This window comes from Acipenser ruthenus, chromosome 3 (genome assembly GCF_902713425.1).
Source record: "Acipenser ruthenus chromosome 3, fAciRut3.2 maternal haplotype, whole genome shotgun sequence".
NCBI lineage: Eukaryota > Metazoa > Chordata > Actinopteri > Acipenseriformes > Acipenseridae > Acipenser > Acipenser ruthenus.
The window spans coordinates 17,179,257-17,202,162 of record NC_081191.1 but is presented as its reverse complement, the minus strand read 5'-3'; the positions used below and the strand labels follow the sequence as shown (position 1 = coordinate 17,202,162).

The 22,906-nt window shown below is 39.8% G+C and overlaps 1 protein-coding gene and 1 long non-coding RNA gene across 5 annotated transcripts in view; one reads left to right on the top strand and one right to left on the bottom strand.

Annotated features, from left to right (window-relative positions):
• The window catches only part of LOC117435522 (grainyhead-like protein 2 homolog), a 22,544-nt gene extending 15,163 nt beyond the window's left edge, over positions 1 to 7,381 (bottom strand). For 2 of the 4 annotated variants that reach the window (XM_059012629.1, XM_034058781.3), the window contains exons 1-4: positions 7,243 to 7,381; positions 1,691 to 1,880; positions 862 to 929; positions 107 to 476 (exon numbers count right to left, since the gene is read on the bottom strand). In XM_059012629.1, the coding sequence (XP_058868612.1) occupies positions 107 to 476; positions 862 to 929; positions 1,691 to 1,880; positions 7,243 to 7,262 (648 nt within the window). In that variant the 5' untranslated portion in view covers positions 7,263 to 7,381. The remainder of the gene's footprint in view (positions 1 to 106; positions 477 to 861; positions 930 to 1,690; positions 1,881 to 7,242) is intronic. The other 2 variants (XM_059012630.1, XM_059012631.1) reach the window with 1 other exon arrangement.
• On the top strand, positions 7,300 to 22,906 carry LOC117435524 (uncharacterized). Its single transcript, XR_004549184.3, has 4 exons — positions 7,300 to 7,388; positions 7,618 to 7,757; positions 17,816 to 18,924; positions 19,020 to 22,906. It is a non-coding gene; the product is annotated as an uncharacterized LOC117435524 (long non-coding RNA).

Sequence of the window (22,906 nt, the reverse complement as noted above, 5' to 3'; positions counted from 1 at the left end):
TATGAAATGAAAAAAATGAAATAATAAACAGAATTAGAAGTGTAGCGATCACCCATTGGTTCCAATGGTGACTTTTATTCCACAGTTTATTCCATGTAAAACGCACCTCTGGCTCTTCTTTGAAGGACTCGTCGTAAGTGCTGTCTGGCGTGCTGCGCTGGTCGTCCTTGAGGTAGCTGGAGTGGTGGATGGAGGGCACCTCGTAGGGGCTGGGCTCGAAGATGACCCGAGACTGCTCCTCACTGTGTCCGCGGCTGTAGTGTACGCCAGGGCCCATGAACACGGGGGTGTAGACCCCCTCCTTGCCAGTGGCCGCAGGGCTGGCCTCCTGGGGGTGTGTGCTGTAGTGCTCCCTCTTAAAAGACTCCAAGTGCTCAGAGTTCAGGGACAGGTTCACCGGGAGGGACTTCAGCACCTGGACTCGGTTGTCAACGGTAGCCATGTCATTCTGCCCATCATTGCCACCCAGGCAGCTCCTATTAAAAAAACAGCAAATTTGTATCCGCTTTGAAGGACTTTTTAACAGAGTTTCAGTGTTGTAAGCTTATTGCAAAAAAAAAAGTGTTTTAGAAGTTTATGATGTCTCCAACATAATACGTTTTAGTGATGATGAGGTGACACAATGAAGATTATGAGATGCTTCTCTGCATTAAGTGCAACACATCAAGACACTGCAGATGAACTTGATGTAGGGGGATATTTTGAAGAATAATAATGTGTAAGGGTGTTGCAGCGAAGACTGTTGGTAAGCTTCAAAGTTAGTAATGTGGGTTTGTTAAAGGAAAGCGATGAATAATTGATTTACTCAATCTCTTTCTGTCTAGGTAGCATGATAATATACTGTATAGTCAACAAGCTTACCTTTTCTCATGGTCGTCTTGAATTTCAGTCACTTTGTTTAAAGTCAAAAGTCTCTTTTCTTTGGGAACCTAAAAAAAATAACATTGAATCACATTATTTATCTGGTTTACATAGTGAAGCAACAGAGGAAAGAACATTAGTCAACTTGCCTCTGGAATCATTCATTTCAGATTCATCCAGTGCATGAACCCCCAATTACCCATTTGTGATAATGCATAGTATTCCCTTACAAACACTGGAACAAACATCATTAATCTATATAAATCTTGGTCTGGTTAGATGTTGGAGGCTTTGCACAAATTACTATAAATTTTGGCCAGGTTCTTGCCAGGCAACTAAGGAACTTAAGGGGTTGGGGAAGTGAAATAGGGGAAGGTAATTTGATTAATATAGTTATATTTATATTTCCTCATTTCATCTCCCGGTCACCCCCTTCCCTCCAAACAAAAGAGCAAAATTATTACATATAGTTTTATTTTCATATCAAACTACTTACAGGGTTCAGTGCTACATGTTAACGGGAAGTGTCATTATTTAAAAAAGCAATCCAATGGTATAGTTTCGATATTTAAAATCTCTCCTCAAGCAGCAGCTGCTGTTGTGACCATCTGTAACCATCTGAAGATAAGGAAAGTCCCATTTGCATATTCTTTTTAAATAATAATGACTGGAAAGACCTTTTTCTGTAAATAGATAAGGCCTTTGAGTAGCCATTGTACCTCCTGGTGCTCTACAGTCAAAGGGTGTGAGAAAGTTGGCAGGCAGAATGAATACAGAGTCCTGTCTAAATAAACATGCAGTACTGAAGTCCTGAAGTATTGAAGCCTACCTTGTAGTAATCGTAGAGGAGCCCCAGAGCTGCAGCGCTGTCCTCGTCTCCGTTGATGCTCATCATGGCCTTGGTGGCTGCCGTCAGGGGGTTCTCCAGGTAAGACTTCCAGGCTTCATCCTCGCTCGTGTAGGCCCGTCGGGAGTGGAATGAGGTCTCGTTCGGTACCACCACCACCAGCCTCTTGCTGCTGCACAAAGGAAGAGCAGTATCTGCATGTTAGCTCGTCTGTTAAAACATTAAAAACAAATAGAATGCTGTTTAAGGTTTCTCTATTCTTTGGTAACGAAACATTTGTCAAGTTGACTTAGTTTTCCATCAGAATTTATCACTGAGCTATTAAAGTTATGGGTGAAGTCAGGAACCTGACTATATATCTCATAGCCTCATTCCTCAAACCTCTACAAGCTACAAGCCTCATCTTTTCACAACCCTCCTCGGTCTGTTGTTTACTTATAGCGAGTCTGACACAACCTGTCACGTTGGAGCCAGATTCGACAAGCCTCACAAAGAATCACGGTGAGGCCCCTTGTCATCAGGACTGTATCAAATTTGATAGAAGTCTACCCTTAGAAAAATGTAATGGAAAATACCATAGGAATACCATCACAATATCAGTGCATCACCCTGAGCCAAACCAGTAGCAGACCAGCTTTACCAACAATGCAGGGATGGAAATAAGACCTCCATTCCAGGTTTTAATATGTGCTTGATTAGCCACAGTGTATAGGTAACAAGCTCAGCATTGTCTTATTAAACTCATAGTAAAACCAGGAATGGATTTAACTACTATGCAATGGGAGTCTTTTTTCCACCCCTGCAATGGCAACACATTGTGTGTCAAAATAAGTCCCTTTTCCACTGTGTTGTCTTTGAAGACCATTTTGCAAAGGTCTGGACAACAAGGTCCTCACATGTCACACACGTAATCTCTAACTGTGTGTTCTCTGACATAAGTGAGGTTCGACTTTACCTTTGGAACTGTTTTCCCACTGCATACAGTGGCTCATGTTCTAATAAAAATTTAAAGGATTAAATTAATGTCAGTGCGATTAACAGAACTCATGTTCACGGAAAATGCCAAAGCTACATTTAAAAAAAAGGATTCGCTTTTTTTTTTTTTGCAAATTTGTATAGCCTGACTGAATACAATGAGATTAATGCACTAATATTTTTAGAGCAAGCCTCATATTTCCAAAAAACAAACCTTGTGTTAAGAAACAAAACAACAACAAAAAAAAACACTTAAACCACAGTTTCAGGCAAAACTAAAACATGTTTAAAGCTGATCACACCTACCTTTGTACTGTAGTTATGATTTTAATGTCAGATAAACATTCTGTTCCCTTGAACTTCACCAGTAGAATCTTGATTAGATTAACTATCATATTTCCAAGTAAGTTAATGAGTCATTTACAATTAAAGAAATAAATGAATATCTCTTAAAGCAAAGAGCAGGTTCACACAGGTACATGTAACGCTTATGAATTACATTTTTAGAACGTTTTCTAAAATTGAAGACATTAAAATATGTATTTCTCTGTGTTTTCATTTACAATTAAAAAATTTAAAAATGGAAATTTTGATGAAAGTCACCATAACTTTGTTTTTTATTTTCTCAGAAAAAAAAACTGAAATTTGAGTTAGTGGTTCAAAATTACACCTCTTTCATTTTTTGTTACTCCTGCTAAAATAATGGAAAACCAAACAATGGTATAACTACAATGCTTGCCATTTGTGTAATGAAACACACACTTATAATTTTAACACATTAAAATCAACATTTACCAAAACTATGACAAGTTCATTCACTTCGGCATGTGGCTATCAAACAAAAAAATCTAAAGGGAAAGCTTACATTTAGATGAACGTAATAATGTCAAGCTACCTATGAGATCTAGGAAACATGGTGCTTGCATTTTTATAGAAACCTAAAGGGAAATGTTGATGTAATTACATAATTGCTGTGCAATCAACACATTGCGTCTATGATGTGTAAACTTCATTCAGAGAAATATTCCTCCATGTTTAATTTGACAATTGTATGGATTTCGCTCATTTTAGCCTCACAGATGATCATTAATACCTAGCCTACTCTTTAGTAACACAGATTTTTTTTTTTTTTTTTAATCAGATAAAGGTGTCTCTTCCCCAATTGCTAAACCGGTTAAGGCTGGAGCCAACACAGTTTCAACAAACATTGCAGTCTGTGTAAATGTTGTGCATCTTGAATTGTATTTTGAAATCAAATGTCATGCAGGCAATGGATCTTAAAGAGAGTGGGTACAAACCAACTCAAGGCTAAAGTGTGCCAAATGGCCCCCAAGCCAGATCGTCTTTATCTTTCACAGGCGAAAGACAGCAAGATGAATCCAATGACATGAGCTGTGTTATTTAAGTTGAATTAATTGCTCCTTCAGGGCTAGTCCAGCAAGTTTTTGCACACACATAAAAAACTAAAAAAAAAACCTTTTGGTGACTCAAGAATAATTATTTTTGAGCATTTTGATCATGAGAGTATTTGATAGACACATGATATTTATCATTAAGTTTTAATTAACTGCCTCGTCTGAGTAGAAATGTGCTTGTCAGGGTTGTCTTTAAAGTTTTACCCATGATTCCCTCTTCTTTTGGAATCTATAAAAACATAATCCAATAAAAGATGTTGGTGTTGATGGTTGGTCTCTCTGGCTCATATTTTGTATTGACATTAGCCTACTAAATGAACATTAGAAAACTATTTACATTTTTTATTTTTATTTTACAACAATACATTCATTATATAGGTTATAACAAACCTTTTTTTTTTTAATTTGTAAGTTCCGTAACTATACCAGAACTGTCAACTCTGCCGTATTTCCATGAACCACATAGCCTGGGTATGCTCCCCCCTCCTCGGGCTGGCCTGAATTCTAAAGTCTGAATTTGGGCTGGGAGGAAATTACATCACTAAATGTCAATCAAAAATGTTGTCAGGGGCGGGAACATACCGTATAATGGGGCATTTTGACTGGTATTAAAGTCGTCGGATTTGCTACTTTGGGGGATTTTGACTGTTTTTGAATTGCAATTTTTCACTTAGCACGGTCACAAAGAAAAACGCAACACATCTGGCTATTACTTAATTAAACCCTTGTAAAAAAAAAAAAAAAAAAGAACACACAAAATGCTTAACATAAAAAAGAATTCCTACTACAGTAGCAGAATGTTTACAGTGCCTCTTCTGATCGCACAAGATTTTTTGAATTCTTTGCTGGAAATGTCCAGTCTACTTTTAATGTTTTTAAGCAAATTGGCTTCATCACTGCCATTCTCAGATCCACTTTGACATCCAACACATTATTTCCCTTGTCCAGCGCTTCTTTCCCTGTTCTGCATACCAGTCTGCAAGACTTATATGTACTGCATGAAACAAATGCGAAATAATATCTAGATTGATTTAACTTTAAAACCATTGACAATTTGACTGTAATACCGTCTGCAGCGAATGCACGTCTCGCAACTATTTCCTGCCCATTACGTGATAACTCGCCACCTTTTTCACCAACCCGTTCTGGGAGAATTCAGACCAATTCGAGCACGCTCGAGTCGACTTAAATCGGCTGTTCATGGAAACAAGGTATATATTCTCACATAACCTGAAGCAACGCTAGAAAAAGTCATGTTTCTGTAAAGTATGCAGGACTGATTTAACGGTGGGAAGAAGAACGATGTTTGTGGTAAGCACGAGGGATCACAAAACACCAAAATGCCAGTGACTCTCAGAAAACCAGAGATTCAATCAATAACACCTTTCACTGCCAAAGGAAAGACAGAGATCAAGAAAGATACATTGAAGAGAACTTTACACGTTGTGATTAGTTCAGCGAGTCTGTAGTAGACATGTTCCCAGACTCACACATTGCAAAGCATTCTGCAGGAAAGTCTAAAAGTCACACAAATAGTGAAAGGCGTTTCTACTACAATTGCAGCATCAACATTGCTTTAGAAATTTAGATTGATTGATAACATGTGTTTATATACAGCACTATATATACCGAGGTCACACTTAGGTTTCGAGCTATAGCTGGCAGTATTTATATGACTGCTTGGTATTTACTATTCAACCTCCAAATCTATGTTACACAGCAAACTAACAGAGAAAATTAGGGAGTCTTTTGTACTTTACCAGAATTTTTACATGAGCATCAGCGTTGATGACGGAGAAAAAAAACAAACAAAAAAAAAACCTAGGACACGACCCCGGTGTCCTCATAGCTAGTTACGGCCATGATTGTATTCATTTAAAATAGAAGATAGCTGACAATTAAATGGTACTGACAGTGGTATTATTGATTCTCCACATATGTGCAGTGTAATGAATAACGTTGCAATATTACGTTGTTGAGTATTTGGGCTTTTTTTTTCCTTTTTCTTTTTAAATGATGGCTTACTGAATTTAAAGGTGTTTTGTTCTTGCTATAAGTAGGTGCCATAGCTCGTTCTTTAGGTTTGAAAGTTTGTGATGAAAGTAACAACGTCAACGTATGCGTTGCTGTCGTGCAAAAAATCAATTACAGTGGAGTTGTTTACAAAGTACTGTGGCTGCGGCCAAATCAGCCGCCAACAACCACAGTACAATAAGAACCACAGGGGCCAAGAGAGAATCTGATTGTGAAGCCTGTCATGGTTGTTTTCCTTTTTAAAAGCAATTAGAAGGAGACCGTATAAGTAATGAAGAGGAATAGTTGTATGCCTTTGACTTCTGTAGGTATTCACTTCAGTTCAGGCCACTAAGTAAGATTTCAGTTTCAGCTCGCTCATTTTGAAAACTCCGTGTTGACAGTTATGATATACTTGTGGCGCTTTACTAAAACACGCTATTTTGACTGACGTAACTGACGAGTCAGGATATCGATTTTCAAAACAACTAAACTAAATCTTAGAATTGTGTTAAGTGTTAAATATCTTGTACAGTGTTTGAGACAGTGCTGTTCAAACGATTTAACATTAGCTCTGGAAAAAAAAATCCTTATACATTGTATTATAGCCTCTACTGACAAACAATATAAAATCAAGTTAATTTTTTTTGTTTGTTTAAATTGACATTGACATGTGCATTCAGCAATCTTAATATCAAAGTTAAATAATGTTGCCTCAACGTTGTTATCAAAATGAAGTGCCTTTAAATAATACGCCAGACCCCGATGATTTGATCTTTCTGCCCCAAGATGATGGACGAAGGGCTGTGGGGTTTATAAAATAAATAAATAAATAAATAAATGAGTAATGTTAAAAAAAAAAAAAAAAAAAAAAAATCCCCCGTCGCCCACCAAAACGTGGATCGAATAAATCGGAACAGATAAACATCTGTCAAAATTCACTCTCCACATATTACATGCATGCATGTCTGTGTGTGTGTGTGTGTGTCTCTCTCTCTCTCTCTCTCTATAGAGAGAGATAAACATCTATAGAAAGAGAGAGATAGATAGATAGATAGATAGATAGATAGATATCCAAAAACAATCCTTAAAGCCTGGTGCAGCAGAGCCCAAACAAGTATGATCACTTACTTGTCCGTATCCTGTGACATATTTGGTCCAACAAACTCCCCCCTTTTCCTCTCTCTTGTTCTCTCGCTTGGGAAACTGGACTTTCAAGTCTGTGCAGGTATAGGTGTATGGACGACCTGGGGGATACGGCAGAACTCGAGCTATAGGTAATTATTTTACCGTCTGGCGCTTCTTCCCAGCCAACCACCAGTATGATCACTGCACGCACAAACAAGGTCACCAAAAAGTACAATATATATACCGGTAAACACTTTTTGTTAAGGTACGATCTACCGCCATGCGACCTGTCTGCACGTTTTTAATCTATTGTAGAGCTGTATGCTGCTTGCAGATGGCGGCAGGTGAACTTTCCTTTCAGATGATTTTTTTCACTAGAATGGCGAGTAACGCAGGGTTCCAGGAGGGACGAGCTTAGGCCGATTGCCAACAGAACTGCCAGAGGCCTACGTTGATAGGCTGTGACCTGCCAGATAAGACCCGCCTTACCTGAAACTGCTCACCCCCTACCTTCGCAGGTAAGCTGCTTTCTGAAATGCCCACATGTGTCCCAATTTCACTGGGCTGCTGTTTCTTTTCATTAGATTTTGGGAAGTATAAGATTAGAAATGTTGATGTGTTCTTCACATAAGTAAAAATAGTAATAATAATAATAATAATAATAATGCATGTGATTTTCTGCATATTACTGTATTAAATGCCACATATTTATGCTACTAAGAATAATATAACATTTTAAAGAAAAAATACATTCTGGATGCTTGTGAGTACCTGGCCGAGGTCCTGGAATGTCTACTTCTATAATAATAATAATAATAATAATAATAATAATACCAGCTAGCAGATCATTATCGCATCATCACTGGAATCTGTGATCCAATGTTATATATATATATATATATATATATATATATATATATATATATATATATATATATATATATATAGTTTAAATTCGTTACTTAACTGATAAATAATTGTGTGCAACCTACAACTTTTACAAACTTTCAACCACTTATCCAGAAAAAAGTGTAAGAAAAATGTATAAATTTAATTAGTTAATTAATTAAATATAGTTAAATATAAATAATCAGGTTTCATAATATTACATTTAAATGTAACATTTTATAATTTTGTATACAATTATTATTATTATTATTATTATTATTATTATTATTATTATTATTATTATTATTATTATTATTTGGCCAAGCCAGGGTGGACGCATCACTTTGTATGCTGGTAGCTTTCAAAAACTGGTGACCAACTTTTACCTGCATAGCAAATGATAAAAAAAAGTCGGTCCAGATGTGTCTTTTGGCATCTGTGGATGAAGAAAAAGAGCAATGACAAGCACTATAGCACATGACCTAAAATGAACAAACAGGCCGAGCGAGGTACTCAGACTTCCTAGATTACATCCGACAAGGATTAGTGTGGTGCTGAAGTTAATGTTTTTATTACCATACGTAAAATAAATAAATAAATAAATAAAAATCTAATACTGCGCGTGCAGTCTTCGCAGGAATGTTCTATCTTATAATAAAAGTTATTTCACATTACTGTATTTTGAACATCTGTGTATTGTGGCCTCTGAGCTTTGTATCAGGTACAGATATAAAAAATGAGAGAGCAGCGTAATTGGAGGTTTGTTAAATCAGAGGTCGGCACGGATAGGCCTACTCGTCAGGTTTTAAATGACCCTACCCGAACCAGGTCTCTTTTTACTACCGGGTATTGATTATTAGTTTGAGAATTTAAAGGAAATGTAACAAACATGACAGTGCAGTTGTAAGCGCGGGTCTCTGGCCGGCGTAATAAAGACAACGTTGAAACAAGCTTTGCATTATCCGCAAGTACACCTCAATAATAACTGCAGCGACTGTTCTTTTCAGGAACCAAATCGGAAAGAAAACAACATCCGGCTTTATGTCAGTGATAACTCTTAATTGTCCATTAATAATAATAACCGTGTGGCTTCCAATACAGAATGCTTTATCTACGGTTATTGCGCAGATATAGTTTCTTACCAAAAAAATAAAATAAGTAGCCTTTATTTAAAAAATAAATAAACAAATGAATATATTGTTGAATAGGGCCTATATTGAAGTATTATGAGCGGTGTACGTCAGAAAACCGACTGAAAACCGTAAACACGAAAAGCGTGAGAAAGAGAAAGAGCATTAAGATATACTCCTTGCATATCCTTTTGTTTTGTGTAAGCTACGTTGTGTTCCAATTGAGAAAATAATTAAAACCTTCATTATTGAAACCCTTGAATCGCCCTGAATCAATACAAGAACAACAACATTACATTACAACAGCGGAATACGGCCAATACTAGAGAATCCTGCAGCATGAAGCGCATTTAACATTAATAACTGTATTCAAACTGAGATGTTTTATTATTATTATTATTATTATTATTATTATTATTATTATTATTATTATTATTATTATTATTATTATTTCGATGTTTCCAGTACGGAAAAAAAAGGTTACACAAGTCTACAGCTCTGACGGGACTAAATGTAGGCCTATGCGTAATATATAGTATTTAAATATGTATCATGCACTTAAAAAATGAATATGTATGTGTGTGTGTGTGTGTGTGTTTGTAATCAATCCCCTGAAAAAGACCCAGGTATCCGGGTATTTTCCACGGGCGGGTACCCGGTTCCAGATTTTCTACTAGTGCCGACCTCTATTAAAATTAAAATAAAAACATTGAAAACATTTTCAGTAGATTATGTTGGGGTAGCTGATCTGTTTAAAGAAGACAGTACTGATAGTCTTCTTTTCTTTGGCAACATTCAATCAAATTTCTCCAGTAAATTGAATGTCATTTTCAATTAACAGTTTTGCTTCCTGTAGTATAAAGTTTAATATGTCATGTATAATCTCCTCCGGCAAGTGGCAAGTAGGTTTCAAGGGGTGAGGAAGCTACAGCTAAATCTACCTTTGGGAAATGTGGACTTTTTGTCAGTTCTGACTCTGATAAAGTAATGTGCACAAAAACTGGACAAATGCAGACCACCAAGGAATTATGTTGAACACTGATTGTGGGATTTAATAAGAAAATCTGTGTGAACCACACCAGCTTTCATCTGAGGGAGGGCCAAATTCAATTAGAAAGCTGCAGTGTTTACTCAAAGGTTTTGTCATCCAAATTAGCCCTGTGTAAGCTCACACATTGTAAATGAAAGGTTAGTGTTGAAGGGAGGGGAGACTATTAAACTAATTGGAATGACACAGCATGCATTTGCTTTGATAGTTTAAACACTTGGTGTAATGATTCAGTAATGAGTCACTGTGTTTCAATGTGAAAAGGTAAGACTCAAGGGCCAGTAGTGACCCTGTGTTAAAATATATATTTAAATTACACAGTATGTTCTGTATCTTTCAAAGTGAAGCGTACACATTACCTCTGTGGAGACTACATGTCTGACACCACTAGGGTGTGTGAACTATGCATCAGCTGCAGAGTCACTTACAACTACATCTCACCCGAAAAACAGAGCACAAGGAGGTTAAGTGACTTGCTTAGGGTCACACAATGAGTCAGTGGCTGAGGTGAGATTTGAACCGGGGACCTCCTGGTTACAAGCCCTTTTCTTTAACCAGTGGACCACACAGCCTCCTCTAACCATCTGCAACTACAGTCACAAAAACAAAACCATCCAGAGGTACATTTAATCAAAGGTATAGTAGGACAGTCAAGAAATGAAGCATTTAATACATCAACAACATTCACACTAAAAAGATATGGGAAAAAAGTCTCATAATGGGACCATACCCCAGCCATTACCTCACAACAGAGTGACTGGCAATACCAAATCCACTGTCAATTTTGGGGGTTTCATTCCCCTTCTAAAAGTTCTTTTTCTTTTTTTTTGCAGTTTTACCCTGCTTTTCCCATGGCTATACTATGCATTTAGCATAGTTTACCTTGGTTTTCCATGTGTATTAATATGCTATACCATACCTCCTTGTTCTTTGCAATGCTTACCTATGCTTTACCATGTTTTCACTGTGCTTTATTACTCTTTGCTATGCTTTTACTATGGGAAACTTTTATAAGGGACTAATGGGTTTAGGGTTTTAATACTAGGCAAATGTGGGAAACGGAGTATAAACAGGTCCTATTTGATAACACTTAGTGATGCAACATTAGAAACATTTTAATATACTTCCACTTTTAAAAAATACAATACCTTACTGTTGCATGATAGGATGCTGATCATTAGTTAAGAAAGCTTCCTTGATGTATAATAATAATGAAGGGATCTATCAGGTTAAATACACCATGAACAGAATAGTACAATTAGAATGCGTCTGGAATAGATTAATACCATCATTTTTGATTGCAAAATGTTTAAGCAAATTACCTTTTTGATTTAAAAGTTATTTGTGATTCACTCAGCCTTATTCTCAGGTAACATTTGCTATTGAACAACAAGAATGACTTGACACATGAAATCTAGGTGATTATCTTCAAGACTTTTGTTTATGAATATGCTGGTGTAAACATTGTGGGGTGTATTAAAGCATGGTAAAGGCATAGTAAAATTAGAAATGGTAAAGCATTGTGAAAACCATGGCTAACTATGGTAAAGTACATCTGAAACAAAAACACATTGGAAATGTGAAAAAATGGCAAGTTATCAAGTGCCCAGCCATGTAAAGTGGAGATATCAAAAACACAAGCCAAGTTCCAAGAAACCATTGGGACCCAGCACAAAGCAAATAGGCACAACTGTAAAACCGATGGGGGCCAAGATTGGCCCAATTGTTTCTTCTATCAAAAAACAGAAGCTAAGTTAGAAGAAACAATTGGGGCAACATTTAATTTTTTTTTTAAGTTTGCAATATAAACCCTGTGTGGGAATCGAACCCAAGACATGCTTCCAATGCAGACACCCTAGCTTTCACACCACAAAGTTTGTCCTTCCGTTTTACATTTGCAAGTAGTATAGCAGTAAAGTTACATCTTTTAACAAGTAACGAGACGAGAAAGATTTTGTAAATAATGATTATGTATTATCCCAACTGTGAAAGCTTTCATCTGATTTTGCAAACTATCGTAATAAATCGCACCCACAGTTTCTTATTCAAGTTCAGCGCTGGACTGTCTCCAGTCCCCAGGCTCCTGCACCCCCTTATATAACCTCCCGTCATTTCCCACCGCTTCCCGCATCATCAACCAGTCCACGCTCTGCAAACCCCCGAAAACAGCAACACTCATTCACTCACTCCCCCTTCCCATGCTAAGTAATGGTGTGACCCGTTTCCCTTACAATACATGTAACATAAAAGACAGATGAGACAAACTGAACAGACAACAAGTCCTGCAACAAAGCAATTGTCTGGGTCGTTATGTATTTTTTAATTTGAAAGTAAAAATATATGAAAGTATCTTCACTAATATTTATTTTTGTTTCATACAGTATTAAATGGCAGTGTTTTTATATCTGATTGTGAAAAAGAAATAAATAAATATCAAGATAGATAAAGAAGGAAATAAATGTCTATGTATTGATTTATGTATTCATTTATTTCAATGTTTATTAATGTATTTATTTATTTATGTTTTACTTTGACCAAATATATAGGCTATCCTTCAGCAAAGCTAATTCTCAGAAATGAACGTTCCTTTTTGTCCAGTGCGGCCCACAAATAGTATTACTCTCAGCAAACCAGAATATCAAGGAACCATACTTCCTTGCACCAATAGGGACCACAATGAGTGTTACACTGACAGGAAACCAACATTTTACAGAGATCAGGATCACAATGATGATGATGATGTGATGACTCGAAAAATCTTCCAAATCTCCAAACTGTAAAAAAATAACAAAGTCCCGAGAATTCTGGCTGACTTCATCTTTCAAACTACTGCTTGTTTTCTCAACTAATTGTGCATCACTGATGATGACAGTATAACACAACATGCTTGCAAACTGAAGGTTATATAGTTTCAAATCCCATGTATTCTAGAAGTTTTTTTATATTTATATTATATTTAAAAAATTGCAAATGTTCCATTTTAAAACATAAATAAATCATTTAGTATAACTGATATAGACGTCACAATAAGTGTGTTCCCTAGTATATTTCCATGTTCACAAAACAAGTTAATTGTCATTGAACTCGGATGTCCTGTAATATACATGTGTGAATAAAAGTGCCTGGGGTCTGCAAAAATCTGCAAAGAAAACGAGAAAAAAAAGGAGGAGGACATTTTTACCTTACTTTGGTAACTTATTTCTCTTACTGTATGATAGTTATTGCCTTTCTTTCTACATTTCACATAAGAGTGTTGGGAACTACAAATTAAAAGTGAAATGGTGCTTTTGGCTGATTTACTTTTGCTGCGCCAATACCCTGAAAACACGTAAACTATCCTTGCTGTAGAGAGAGTCTGGCAGTTCTCGATGACTTGGTGCGAGGATCTACCGTTCCCCTCAATGCATGGAAAACCATGGGAAGCTTTGTTTCAGGTAAGGAGACTGGAGTCATTCAGCTCTATTCAATTCTTACAGTGGACGGGAGTAGAGAAGCACTGTTCTGTTATAAAACAGCATAACCAGTTCTTGAGCATTAAAGGTTCCTGAACCAGCCTGACCAGCTAAGAATCTTGCACAACCAGCTCTGCCCACCTGGCCACTGCAGGAATTCCTCACAGGATATTCCTATTGCATTTCATAGAGTCTTCACAGAACGTAAAACATGTTAAAAGAGGAGGTGTTGAAGTCCCATTGTGAAACTCTCTGTGCTGGGCAATCTGTCCATTACATCCACTGGTTACACAGTTTCAGTGAAGCAGGATGGCAGAGCATGTGTTAAGTGGAATTCCAACTAGGGGAGGCTCTCTGTCTGTGCATGCAAACCTGGGTTAAGTACATCAATGAGTCCCTTTGATGCCTCAGATTAATTTCAAGTTAAAACCCAGTACAAACACATTCCCATCTACTGGAATAATTCCTATCCCTGTCAGCCTGTATCAGATCTTCCTGGATCAGTGCTGCATACTGTAGTTACAATATTGTGTGCAAAATCAGAGCAAATACGCTTCCACAAATGGCGCACACATCAGGTTAAATATAAGAAAAAAACTCACTTTCTTACCAAGATCCCTGCATTTTATAATGGGGTTAGTTCAGGTGCAGGCAGGGCAAACCATAAGATTCTATGAACATTCTATTGATATTTTCAGCTTGCATGCGATGATCATTTATGTCTATCCATGTGTTTGTGGGTCTGATGGGAACATTAGTTCCCTTTCAAGTACGAAATGTAACCATTACCGAATGAGTATTTACCTCCTAAAGACCCGAAACCTGAATAAAATTTATCAAAGCTGCTTGCAGAGCCTGTGACACACTCATGGCCTGCCCCCAAGGGCATAAAATGACAGCGCTCACAGATCTCAGCGCCATTTTTCCTTTCAAGAACTGACCTGACAGGAGGAGCCTATCAGATAAGTACTTGTTGCTTATGACAGTATAATTTTCGCTAATTATTGTGTTTTAAATAATTTATGCGATAATTTACTTACGTTGTAAATACATATACGTTGTGCACTACAGCCTGTTGCTTGTTACGTCCCACTGTGGGTCTTGTGCCCCACGTGAAGCCGACAGCTTGAGTCGCCCCTTCCCAGGGGTCAAGCAATGTAAGTCAGCTGGCTTTGTGCTGTCTCCCCAGGCTGCAAAGCTCCGGCTGGAGTTATTTTACCAGTATTCTCATTTTGGCTTCGGCCAAAATTACAAGACAGTTTGTATAATTAAAGTAATTGTTATTACTGTATTTTGTATAGAGAAATATTTTCTTTTCTCATTGTATTTTTCTGTAATTTCACAGAGATTGTCTCAGGCTTGTCTGCAATGCGTACTGCAGCACACGTGTAGTGAGAGCAGCAGCGCTGTGCAGGACCAAGCGGCTGCTTCGGATGTTGTTGCTTACAATCCCTCCCGCAGCATCTTGATGCTGTTTTGGTGACAGATCTTGCATCACCATTACAAGGGCTGTTAGTTCATTCTAACAAGCAGTCTTCCCTCAGTCTCGTGTGAGTATTGACTGAGTGGTTTTGCCAGTATCTTGCTCAGATGGGCATCCCTGTAGAGTGCTACCTGCGGAAACTGTGAACCAGTGGACTCGTACCGTACCGATACCGAGGTCACCGACCCGCTCCATTCCTGACCTGGTACTGTACCGAACCGAACCAGGACCGAGGTTAACGCACTACTACTGCACCGTTACCGTCCCAGTTCCAACAGAGCTATTAGTTCATTCTAACAAGCAGTCTTCCCTCAGTCTCGTGTGAGTACTGACTGAGTGGCTTTGCCAGTAGCTTGCACAGGTAGGCATCCCTGTACACTGCTACCCCCGGTAACTGCAAACTGGTAGATCCATACCATACCGTACCGGTACCAAGTTCAGTGACCCACTCCGTTCCTGCGTACCGCTACCACACCGGTACCTTACCGTACTGACCCGGTGCTAAAGTCACCGAACCAACCTGGTACCGTCCTGGTACTGTCGCTGTCCCGACCCGCTACTGACCAGGGCTTACATCCAGTACCAAGCCGGTCTTGTTGCTGTCTTTTCGCAGACTGAGGCAGCACCTGTATAGTGTTACAGTACATTGCATTGCTACTTGCATAATGCCTGGGTTTTATCCCTGTGACACATGGAAGGCCAGTCCGCCTGTTGAGGACAAGCATGGCGATTGTCTTCCTGCCTGGGGCCATAGCATGCAAAGGAGGCACTAGTGAACCACAGTTGGAAAAACGTTTCTCCCGCTGCTTTACAGAGTGCTCTGCGTCCCTCACTCCTGCACAGCACTCTTCCCCATTACCCTCTGTTAGAGGTGGCTGCATCCTCACCCCAGGGCTCTGTGCCAAGGGAGACCGGATGACGCACCCGGGAAAGTAGCCCACGCAGGCAGCCATCCTCACTGTCTTCCTCATCCTCCTCTGCCTCTCCTTCTCCTTATAAAAAGTGTACCTCAGTGATTTTGCCTGTGCATTTAATATTTCCTTATGCTTTATTATGTTTTTACCATGGCATTCCACAGTTAAGTTTTCTAAAGGCAAGTTTACCAAGTTGCCACTCGTATATCTGTGTGTCAGTTATTAGGACTCCACCTTAGCTTCATCCTCATAGTGTAGGATTCTGTGGGGTCCTAATACCTACCTGCTGCACAGGATTTGAATGTCATTAAGTTTTTGTTCGGTGTTGTGTTTGTAATAAAATTCAATATAAATAAAGTTAACTTTGTATTTTTGGGGTGGTTGAACATATAGCTTTAAAGGAATTATAGCTACAAATGTATATATTGTTAACCCATCCCTTGCATTTTTATGTTGTTTGCAATCATTTTGAATAGTTCCCTGTTCAGTTTCCTCAATGATATTTTCAGAATTTTCTTTTGCTGCAACTGCCTGCTGTCTTGCTTGCAGATTAGGCTGGTGGTAATTTTTTTCCAGTGTGACCTTTCAACTCTGATGACTCCATCTGCTTGTTTACATCACTTTATTATGATAGCAGACAGTTAGATTGTGCAATTGAGAATAAATGTATACAAAAATGAATATTAGAGCAACAGAACTGGTAAAAATTTGAAATCATTGCAAACATCATAGAAAAACAAAGGAGAAGTAACAAAAAAATACATAAAAAAATGCATTTGCAGTTACATGTCATTTTTATGAAACAACTGCGTTGAAGACAGCTGTGTGGTCAGAATTGGGTATCTCTGTTCAGGGGGTTATTATTATTTTTGTTTTGTTGTATTGTTCTATTAGAATAGTATAGTAATGAATTCAGCACATCCTTTTCTTAATTTTTTTAAAATGTATTCTGCTGTTTTAATACGACTCATTTGTTTGAACGCGCACTCATGCACTGCAGTCTTTATTTAACTAAATAGGTGGGGAGTTCATTTATAATGGCTATAAATACATACCTTTTATCCTGTGCAGATCAATTACAGCTAATGCAGGTGAAAAACCACAGAGGAGTTTGCTGTTGTGAAAGGGCTTGCTTTTATAATACAACTTTCTCCGTGCCAACCAGCAGTTCTTGTTTTGTGTTAAGGAACAGGTCTGAACAAGAATGGTGAACAGGAAGTGCCAGTCCCACCTCATTGCAATGAGCTCATTCTGCTTTCAGTGCACTCTCCAGTCATGGGAACATCAACAGAGAACACCAACACTGACAGATCAGCCTTTTGTCATTCAATATACCAAAATGCATCTGCGCTTTTGTGACAGAGAGAAAAGGGATCTGAACTGTAAATCTCCCTCCCAGCCAGAGAAGGCGCTCTGTAATTTGGTTGTACACTTTCCCAGGATGAGGTCGGACTGACGGGGGGCAGACACCAAAAGTCAGCCGTCTTGGGGAGGTCGCGTAGCAACAGGGCGGCTAAACAAATCCATTGCAATCAGCTGTGGGGTCCATGGCGAGTGGATAGACCGGGGCAGGGAGGAGTTGGGCAGTATTAACGATCTGCAGCTACGTGAATATGGCCCCTTACATTGATGTTTCGTTTTGTTTTTGCTTATTGTTTTAGAGTACGAGTAGCACGGAAGCTGCCGCCACGGAGCCAGCTGTTGCTCACCGCACACAAACCTCACCACTCTACACAGGACACTTGTACAGCACCGAAGTGAAAAGAGCACCTTGCTGTGCATGACTGGACACAAACATGCAGGAGTTATAATTTGTTTATTATTGTTTCTGGGACGGTGATCCTTTTTTTGTGTGCTCCCTACCATTGCTGTTAGTGGAGCAAATTATTATTTAAGTGTGGGAATGTAAACCTTTTTGTGTACACTCCCTACCATTGCTGGTAGAGGAGTGTATTATTATTTGTTAATTGTTTTTGGGAGAATAAAAATACTTAATAATTGCAAGTGCTGGCTGGACATTGATTGCTTAACCCTCACGCACCACTCACATCCTGACATGTGGTGTCCTTGTGGGATTAAAATATAGAAACCGGAGGAGCTGCGACTGGAATACGTCAGCCTGATGGACCGGATGAGTGTCCTGCTACTGGCCGGACCCCGGAGAGATGTGGTGGCGGAACTGGAAGTACACGCCGTGGCAGTTCTACTGAAGCCGTGGGTACCCAAGACAACGCCGGAGGATGGCCTCAAGGCCTTTCTGGTCGCTTTTGAGTGGTGGTCCACGCAGCTGGGGCCCAATTTGATTGGGTACACCCAGGCGGCCTACTGGACCATGACCCATGAAGCAGCGTTGTACTACGACGCTGTAAAAACTGCCATCCTCCAGTGCCTCAACAACACAGAGGAGGCGTACCGCCACCGGTTCCAGGAATACCAGCGGCCAGTAGGAGTCAGATCCCGCGTGGTGGCACAACAATTGGCTCACCAGATGATTCAATGGGCCCGGGCTGATATCCGCACAGCAGCAGAAGTAGCTGAGCTGTTTACCATTGAGCAGTTGGCAGAGGTGTCTGAAGATCCGAGGCTGGCGTAATAATCTCCTCCCGCTGTCCACTCGGCAGCGGGACTGTGGCGTCCTTCTACTCTGGTCTGCTACCGGTGCCATGAGGCCGGTCACGTGATGACCCAGTAGAGGATTTTGGTCCGGTTGTCAATTCACCAGCTGCAATTAACATTCCGATGGGGGAACAGTTACTCCCTGATCAAAAATGTGAGTTACAGGAGTTGGTGGAACGGTTTTGCGATGTTTTTTTTCTGTTCCCGGTAGAACGAATATCATTAAACATGCTATTATCTCTCTGCCAGGTGTCATGGTTCGAGAGAGACCGTATCGGATACTGGAGAGTTGCAGGGGTTATGTCAGCATGGAGGTGAGGGCGATGCTCAAGCTGGGAGTCATTCAGCCTTCCCGGAGCGAGTGGTGCGGTCTTATTGTGATGGTCCCCAAAAAGGATAGCTACACTTGGTTCTGTGTGGATTTCCGTAAGGTGAATGCTATCTCCGAGTTTGATGTGTACCCTAAGCTCCAAATAGATGAGCTCCTCGATCGACTGGGAGACGCACGGTTGATTTCGACCTTGGATCTGACGAAAGGGTATTGGCAGATTCCATTAACCCAGGACTTGCAGGAGAAAACTGCTTTCTCTACCCCAGATGGCCTGTTCCATTTCCACACCATGCCATTTGGATTGCATGGCGCTCCGACCACCTTTTTTTTTTCCAGGGCTTCATAAAATATTAGGCACATTAGTTAACATCAGCTACACAAATTAGACACCATCGTTCACAAGTCAGCATCACAGGTTGTAAAGCACTGAAGGGCACCTAAGCAGAATAAAACAATGCAGTTAGTTACATTGGTGAATTGGAGATGTGGTTGAGGACCCGGTCAACAAAATGTATTAAAATCAAAATAGATCTGAGCTACAGCTAAACAAAGAACAAAATCTAGCAAGTCCTTAATCTCACCTCCAATGGAGTTCAGGTATCGAGCATCTGGCACGTATTCCATTGGTTAAATAATCCCATTCTCACATATATCAAGAAAGGAACTGGATTTTCATTTCACAGGCTAAACTATCACATCAGAGCCATTCTAGATCTCCCAGTATCCCTCTCACTAGAGTCAGAGCCGGTGCCGGTGTTATGACATATCCTGCATCCCCTGGGATTTCTGCATCCCCCCCGCCCTTTGGGTCTCTTCAGAACACCTCCTTGCTTTCTTTCACTTCACGTGCATGAGCAGCTACGGAAGAGCCCTAGGGCCATGCGAGAAAATTCAACCTTTAAAAAAACGGAATTTCACTATTCTACATACGACCTGAGTCTGGAACAAGCGGAACAGGCGGAACTCGGAACTCCTGTTGACAGCACTGCTGTCTGAGCCTCAAATTCACTACCGTCGGGTTTTAATAAAGTAAAAAAACCTGGCTTTTCCAGTATACATTCCTTTTCCCACAGTTTTTTTTTTTTTTTATTATTATTTAGTCGTTGCCAATTATTTTTTATTATTTTCTCCCCAATTTGGAATGGCCAATTATTTTTAGGCTCAGCTCACCGCTACCACCCCTGCGCTGACTCGGGAGGGCGAAGACGAACACACGCTGTCCTCCGAAGCGTGTGCCGTCGGCCGACCGCTTTTTTTCACACTGCGAACTCACCATGCAGCCACCCAAGAGCTACAGCATTGGAGGACAACGCAGCTCTCGGGCAGCATACAGGCAAGCCCGCAGGCGCCCGGCCAGACTACAGGGGTCGCTGGTGCCCGGTGAGCCGAGGACACTGTGGCTGACCTAACCCTCCTTCCCCCCGGGGCAATATAGAGTTTTTAATTAAGGCTGTTACATCAATAAAAAGCATCTTGCCCAACCATAATTGATCATCTTTATACAGCATAGAAAAAATACATACATGTTTGGAGCAATGCAAATGATTTATATCTATTAAGTATTGTAATGGTCCATACCCTCGATGATAAATCAGAACACTGAGAGTGTTGCCAGGTACAATTAATAAGCAATGTATTAATCGAAATAACACGGTCCCTGTTTGGACCAAGACCACGCCACAAAACAATAATAAAAAGACCCTAACTCCTTCCTTCACCCACTGACCCCCACTTCCACTTCCGCAGCTCTCGCTGTCCCTCAGGCTCTCGCTCCATGTCACTCCCAGGCTTCAGTCTCCCTCACTCTCTCGCAGGCCCACTCTCACTGCAATTCAGCTCGGTTCATTCATCCGCTCAGCACTTGAAACTTCAACTCTCTCCCCCCACACTCCCGAGCAGGTGGTATTTCTACCTCCCTGCTGCTCCCACCCACTCTACCCGGACCGACCAACCGGATCCATCCCTGGCTCCTCTCACTATTCTAGGTGGCGTGGTGGCACCCTCACAATACATACAACACGTACACAGGATAAGACAGACAAGACAAAAAACGAGACAACATACAAGTCCAGCAGACACAGAACGGTGCTCGGGTCGCTACAGTATTATAATGATGTCACCAAGATGTCTGTGTCATTCATGATGAAGAACGTATTTCAAAGGTAATTTCAATTTTTTTATGTGTGCACACATATATCTTTGAAAAAATAAAGAATGTTTTGCACCAATGCGTTTTACACACCTGCCCTCACCCGCAGCTCTATATTAGTTCATTATGGCAAGCCTTTAAAGAACGCCTTGGAAAATATGAAATTATCTTGGGCCGATGCGTTCTTCAAATAGAAATGACAGCTGTAATGAACCAGTGACGTCATTTCAATAGTTAATACAAGTATGTAAATCGCATTGCCCCAAACCTTTAACTATTTACCGTAAGAGATACAAGTCTATTACGAAACATGTCGCTTTAGCCTCTATTTGTTCAGAAATGTTTTCCGAAACTTTGTGCTTACATTTTTTCTTAAATAAGTGATTCACCAAAGTTTTTATTTAAAAAAAAAACTGTCAGCCTTTTCTGTTGGATTTTCTACCTGTTTTATACACATATTAAGGGTGCTTTACATTTGGACCACCTTAAAAGTAACCTAATTTGAATGTTGTGATGTTTTTTCAGTAACATGGCATGAAAGAGCAGACTACATGAAGCACACAGATCTAGAAGGGGAGGGTGAAAGCCGCAACAAGACAAAAGTGCACGGACGGGGCACTAAATTAATGCAAAATGTCTTGAAAAATCTCTAGTGTACGGTGACAGAAATACGATGATTCTTGGTTGTAAATCTCCCTCCCGACCTGTGAGGGCGCTAAGCAGCGAGAACAGTTCCCTGGACAGGCTGACCTGACAGTTCTTTCCCAAGGTTCAAAGGAAGTCAGCCAGCTAGAAAGGGGGCGGGACTCAGTTGAATTAACGCATTGACCCGGAACGGAAATACCGTGGCAGCCGCAGATTGGCGAGGCGGTTGCACTCATTTACCAAGGGGTCATGTGGGACAGCATAAAAGGGGACGGAGACTCATAATCTGTTCCTTTGCTTTGGTTTGTGTTTTGAACCTGGATGGACTGTGAGAGACCTAGTGTGATAACAGTATCATCAGTGTTTTGTTTGTTTGTTTGTAATTTGTCTTGTTTGTCAATTACTAGACGGCTAACACGTCGCCAAGGGCCAGCACAAAGCCGGAACAACACTGCACTACTGTCACAGAATAAACTGTATCACCCACCATGAGCACTACTGCATGCACCCAGGACTGGTGACTGTGTTAGTATTATTGTGGGGCGAATATAATGTGTTTATTGTTTGGGACTGCAACCTGTTGTTATTTACTCCATGCAGTACACATTGTTGTGTATTGCCGGGGTCCTATTATTTGGTCACCAGACCTGGATATCATAAAGCCCCTTTTTCCAACCGGATGAAATCCCTCTGTCTGTTTGTTTCACCCACTGCATCACTCCTGCACCTGTATCCACTCAACCACTTGTTCCCATGTACACAATAAAAATAATAATTATTATGAGTTGTCATACTTTAAGTGTGTGGTATAGAAGACATTGTTCACTGATTTAATGTCCTCATGGGGCAGGATTGTCTTTGTCCGTGAGCATTTTGATTGATTAAAAGATATGCAAATGATTATTCTTTTTAATATTTATAGTGATGGAGTAATTGTGTGGTATAGTTTTAAAGACACTTTGCAGTATTTTAGTGACCAGTTCGGGCAGTGTTGTCCAGATTGAAAAATGA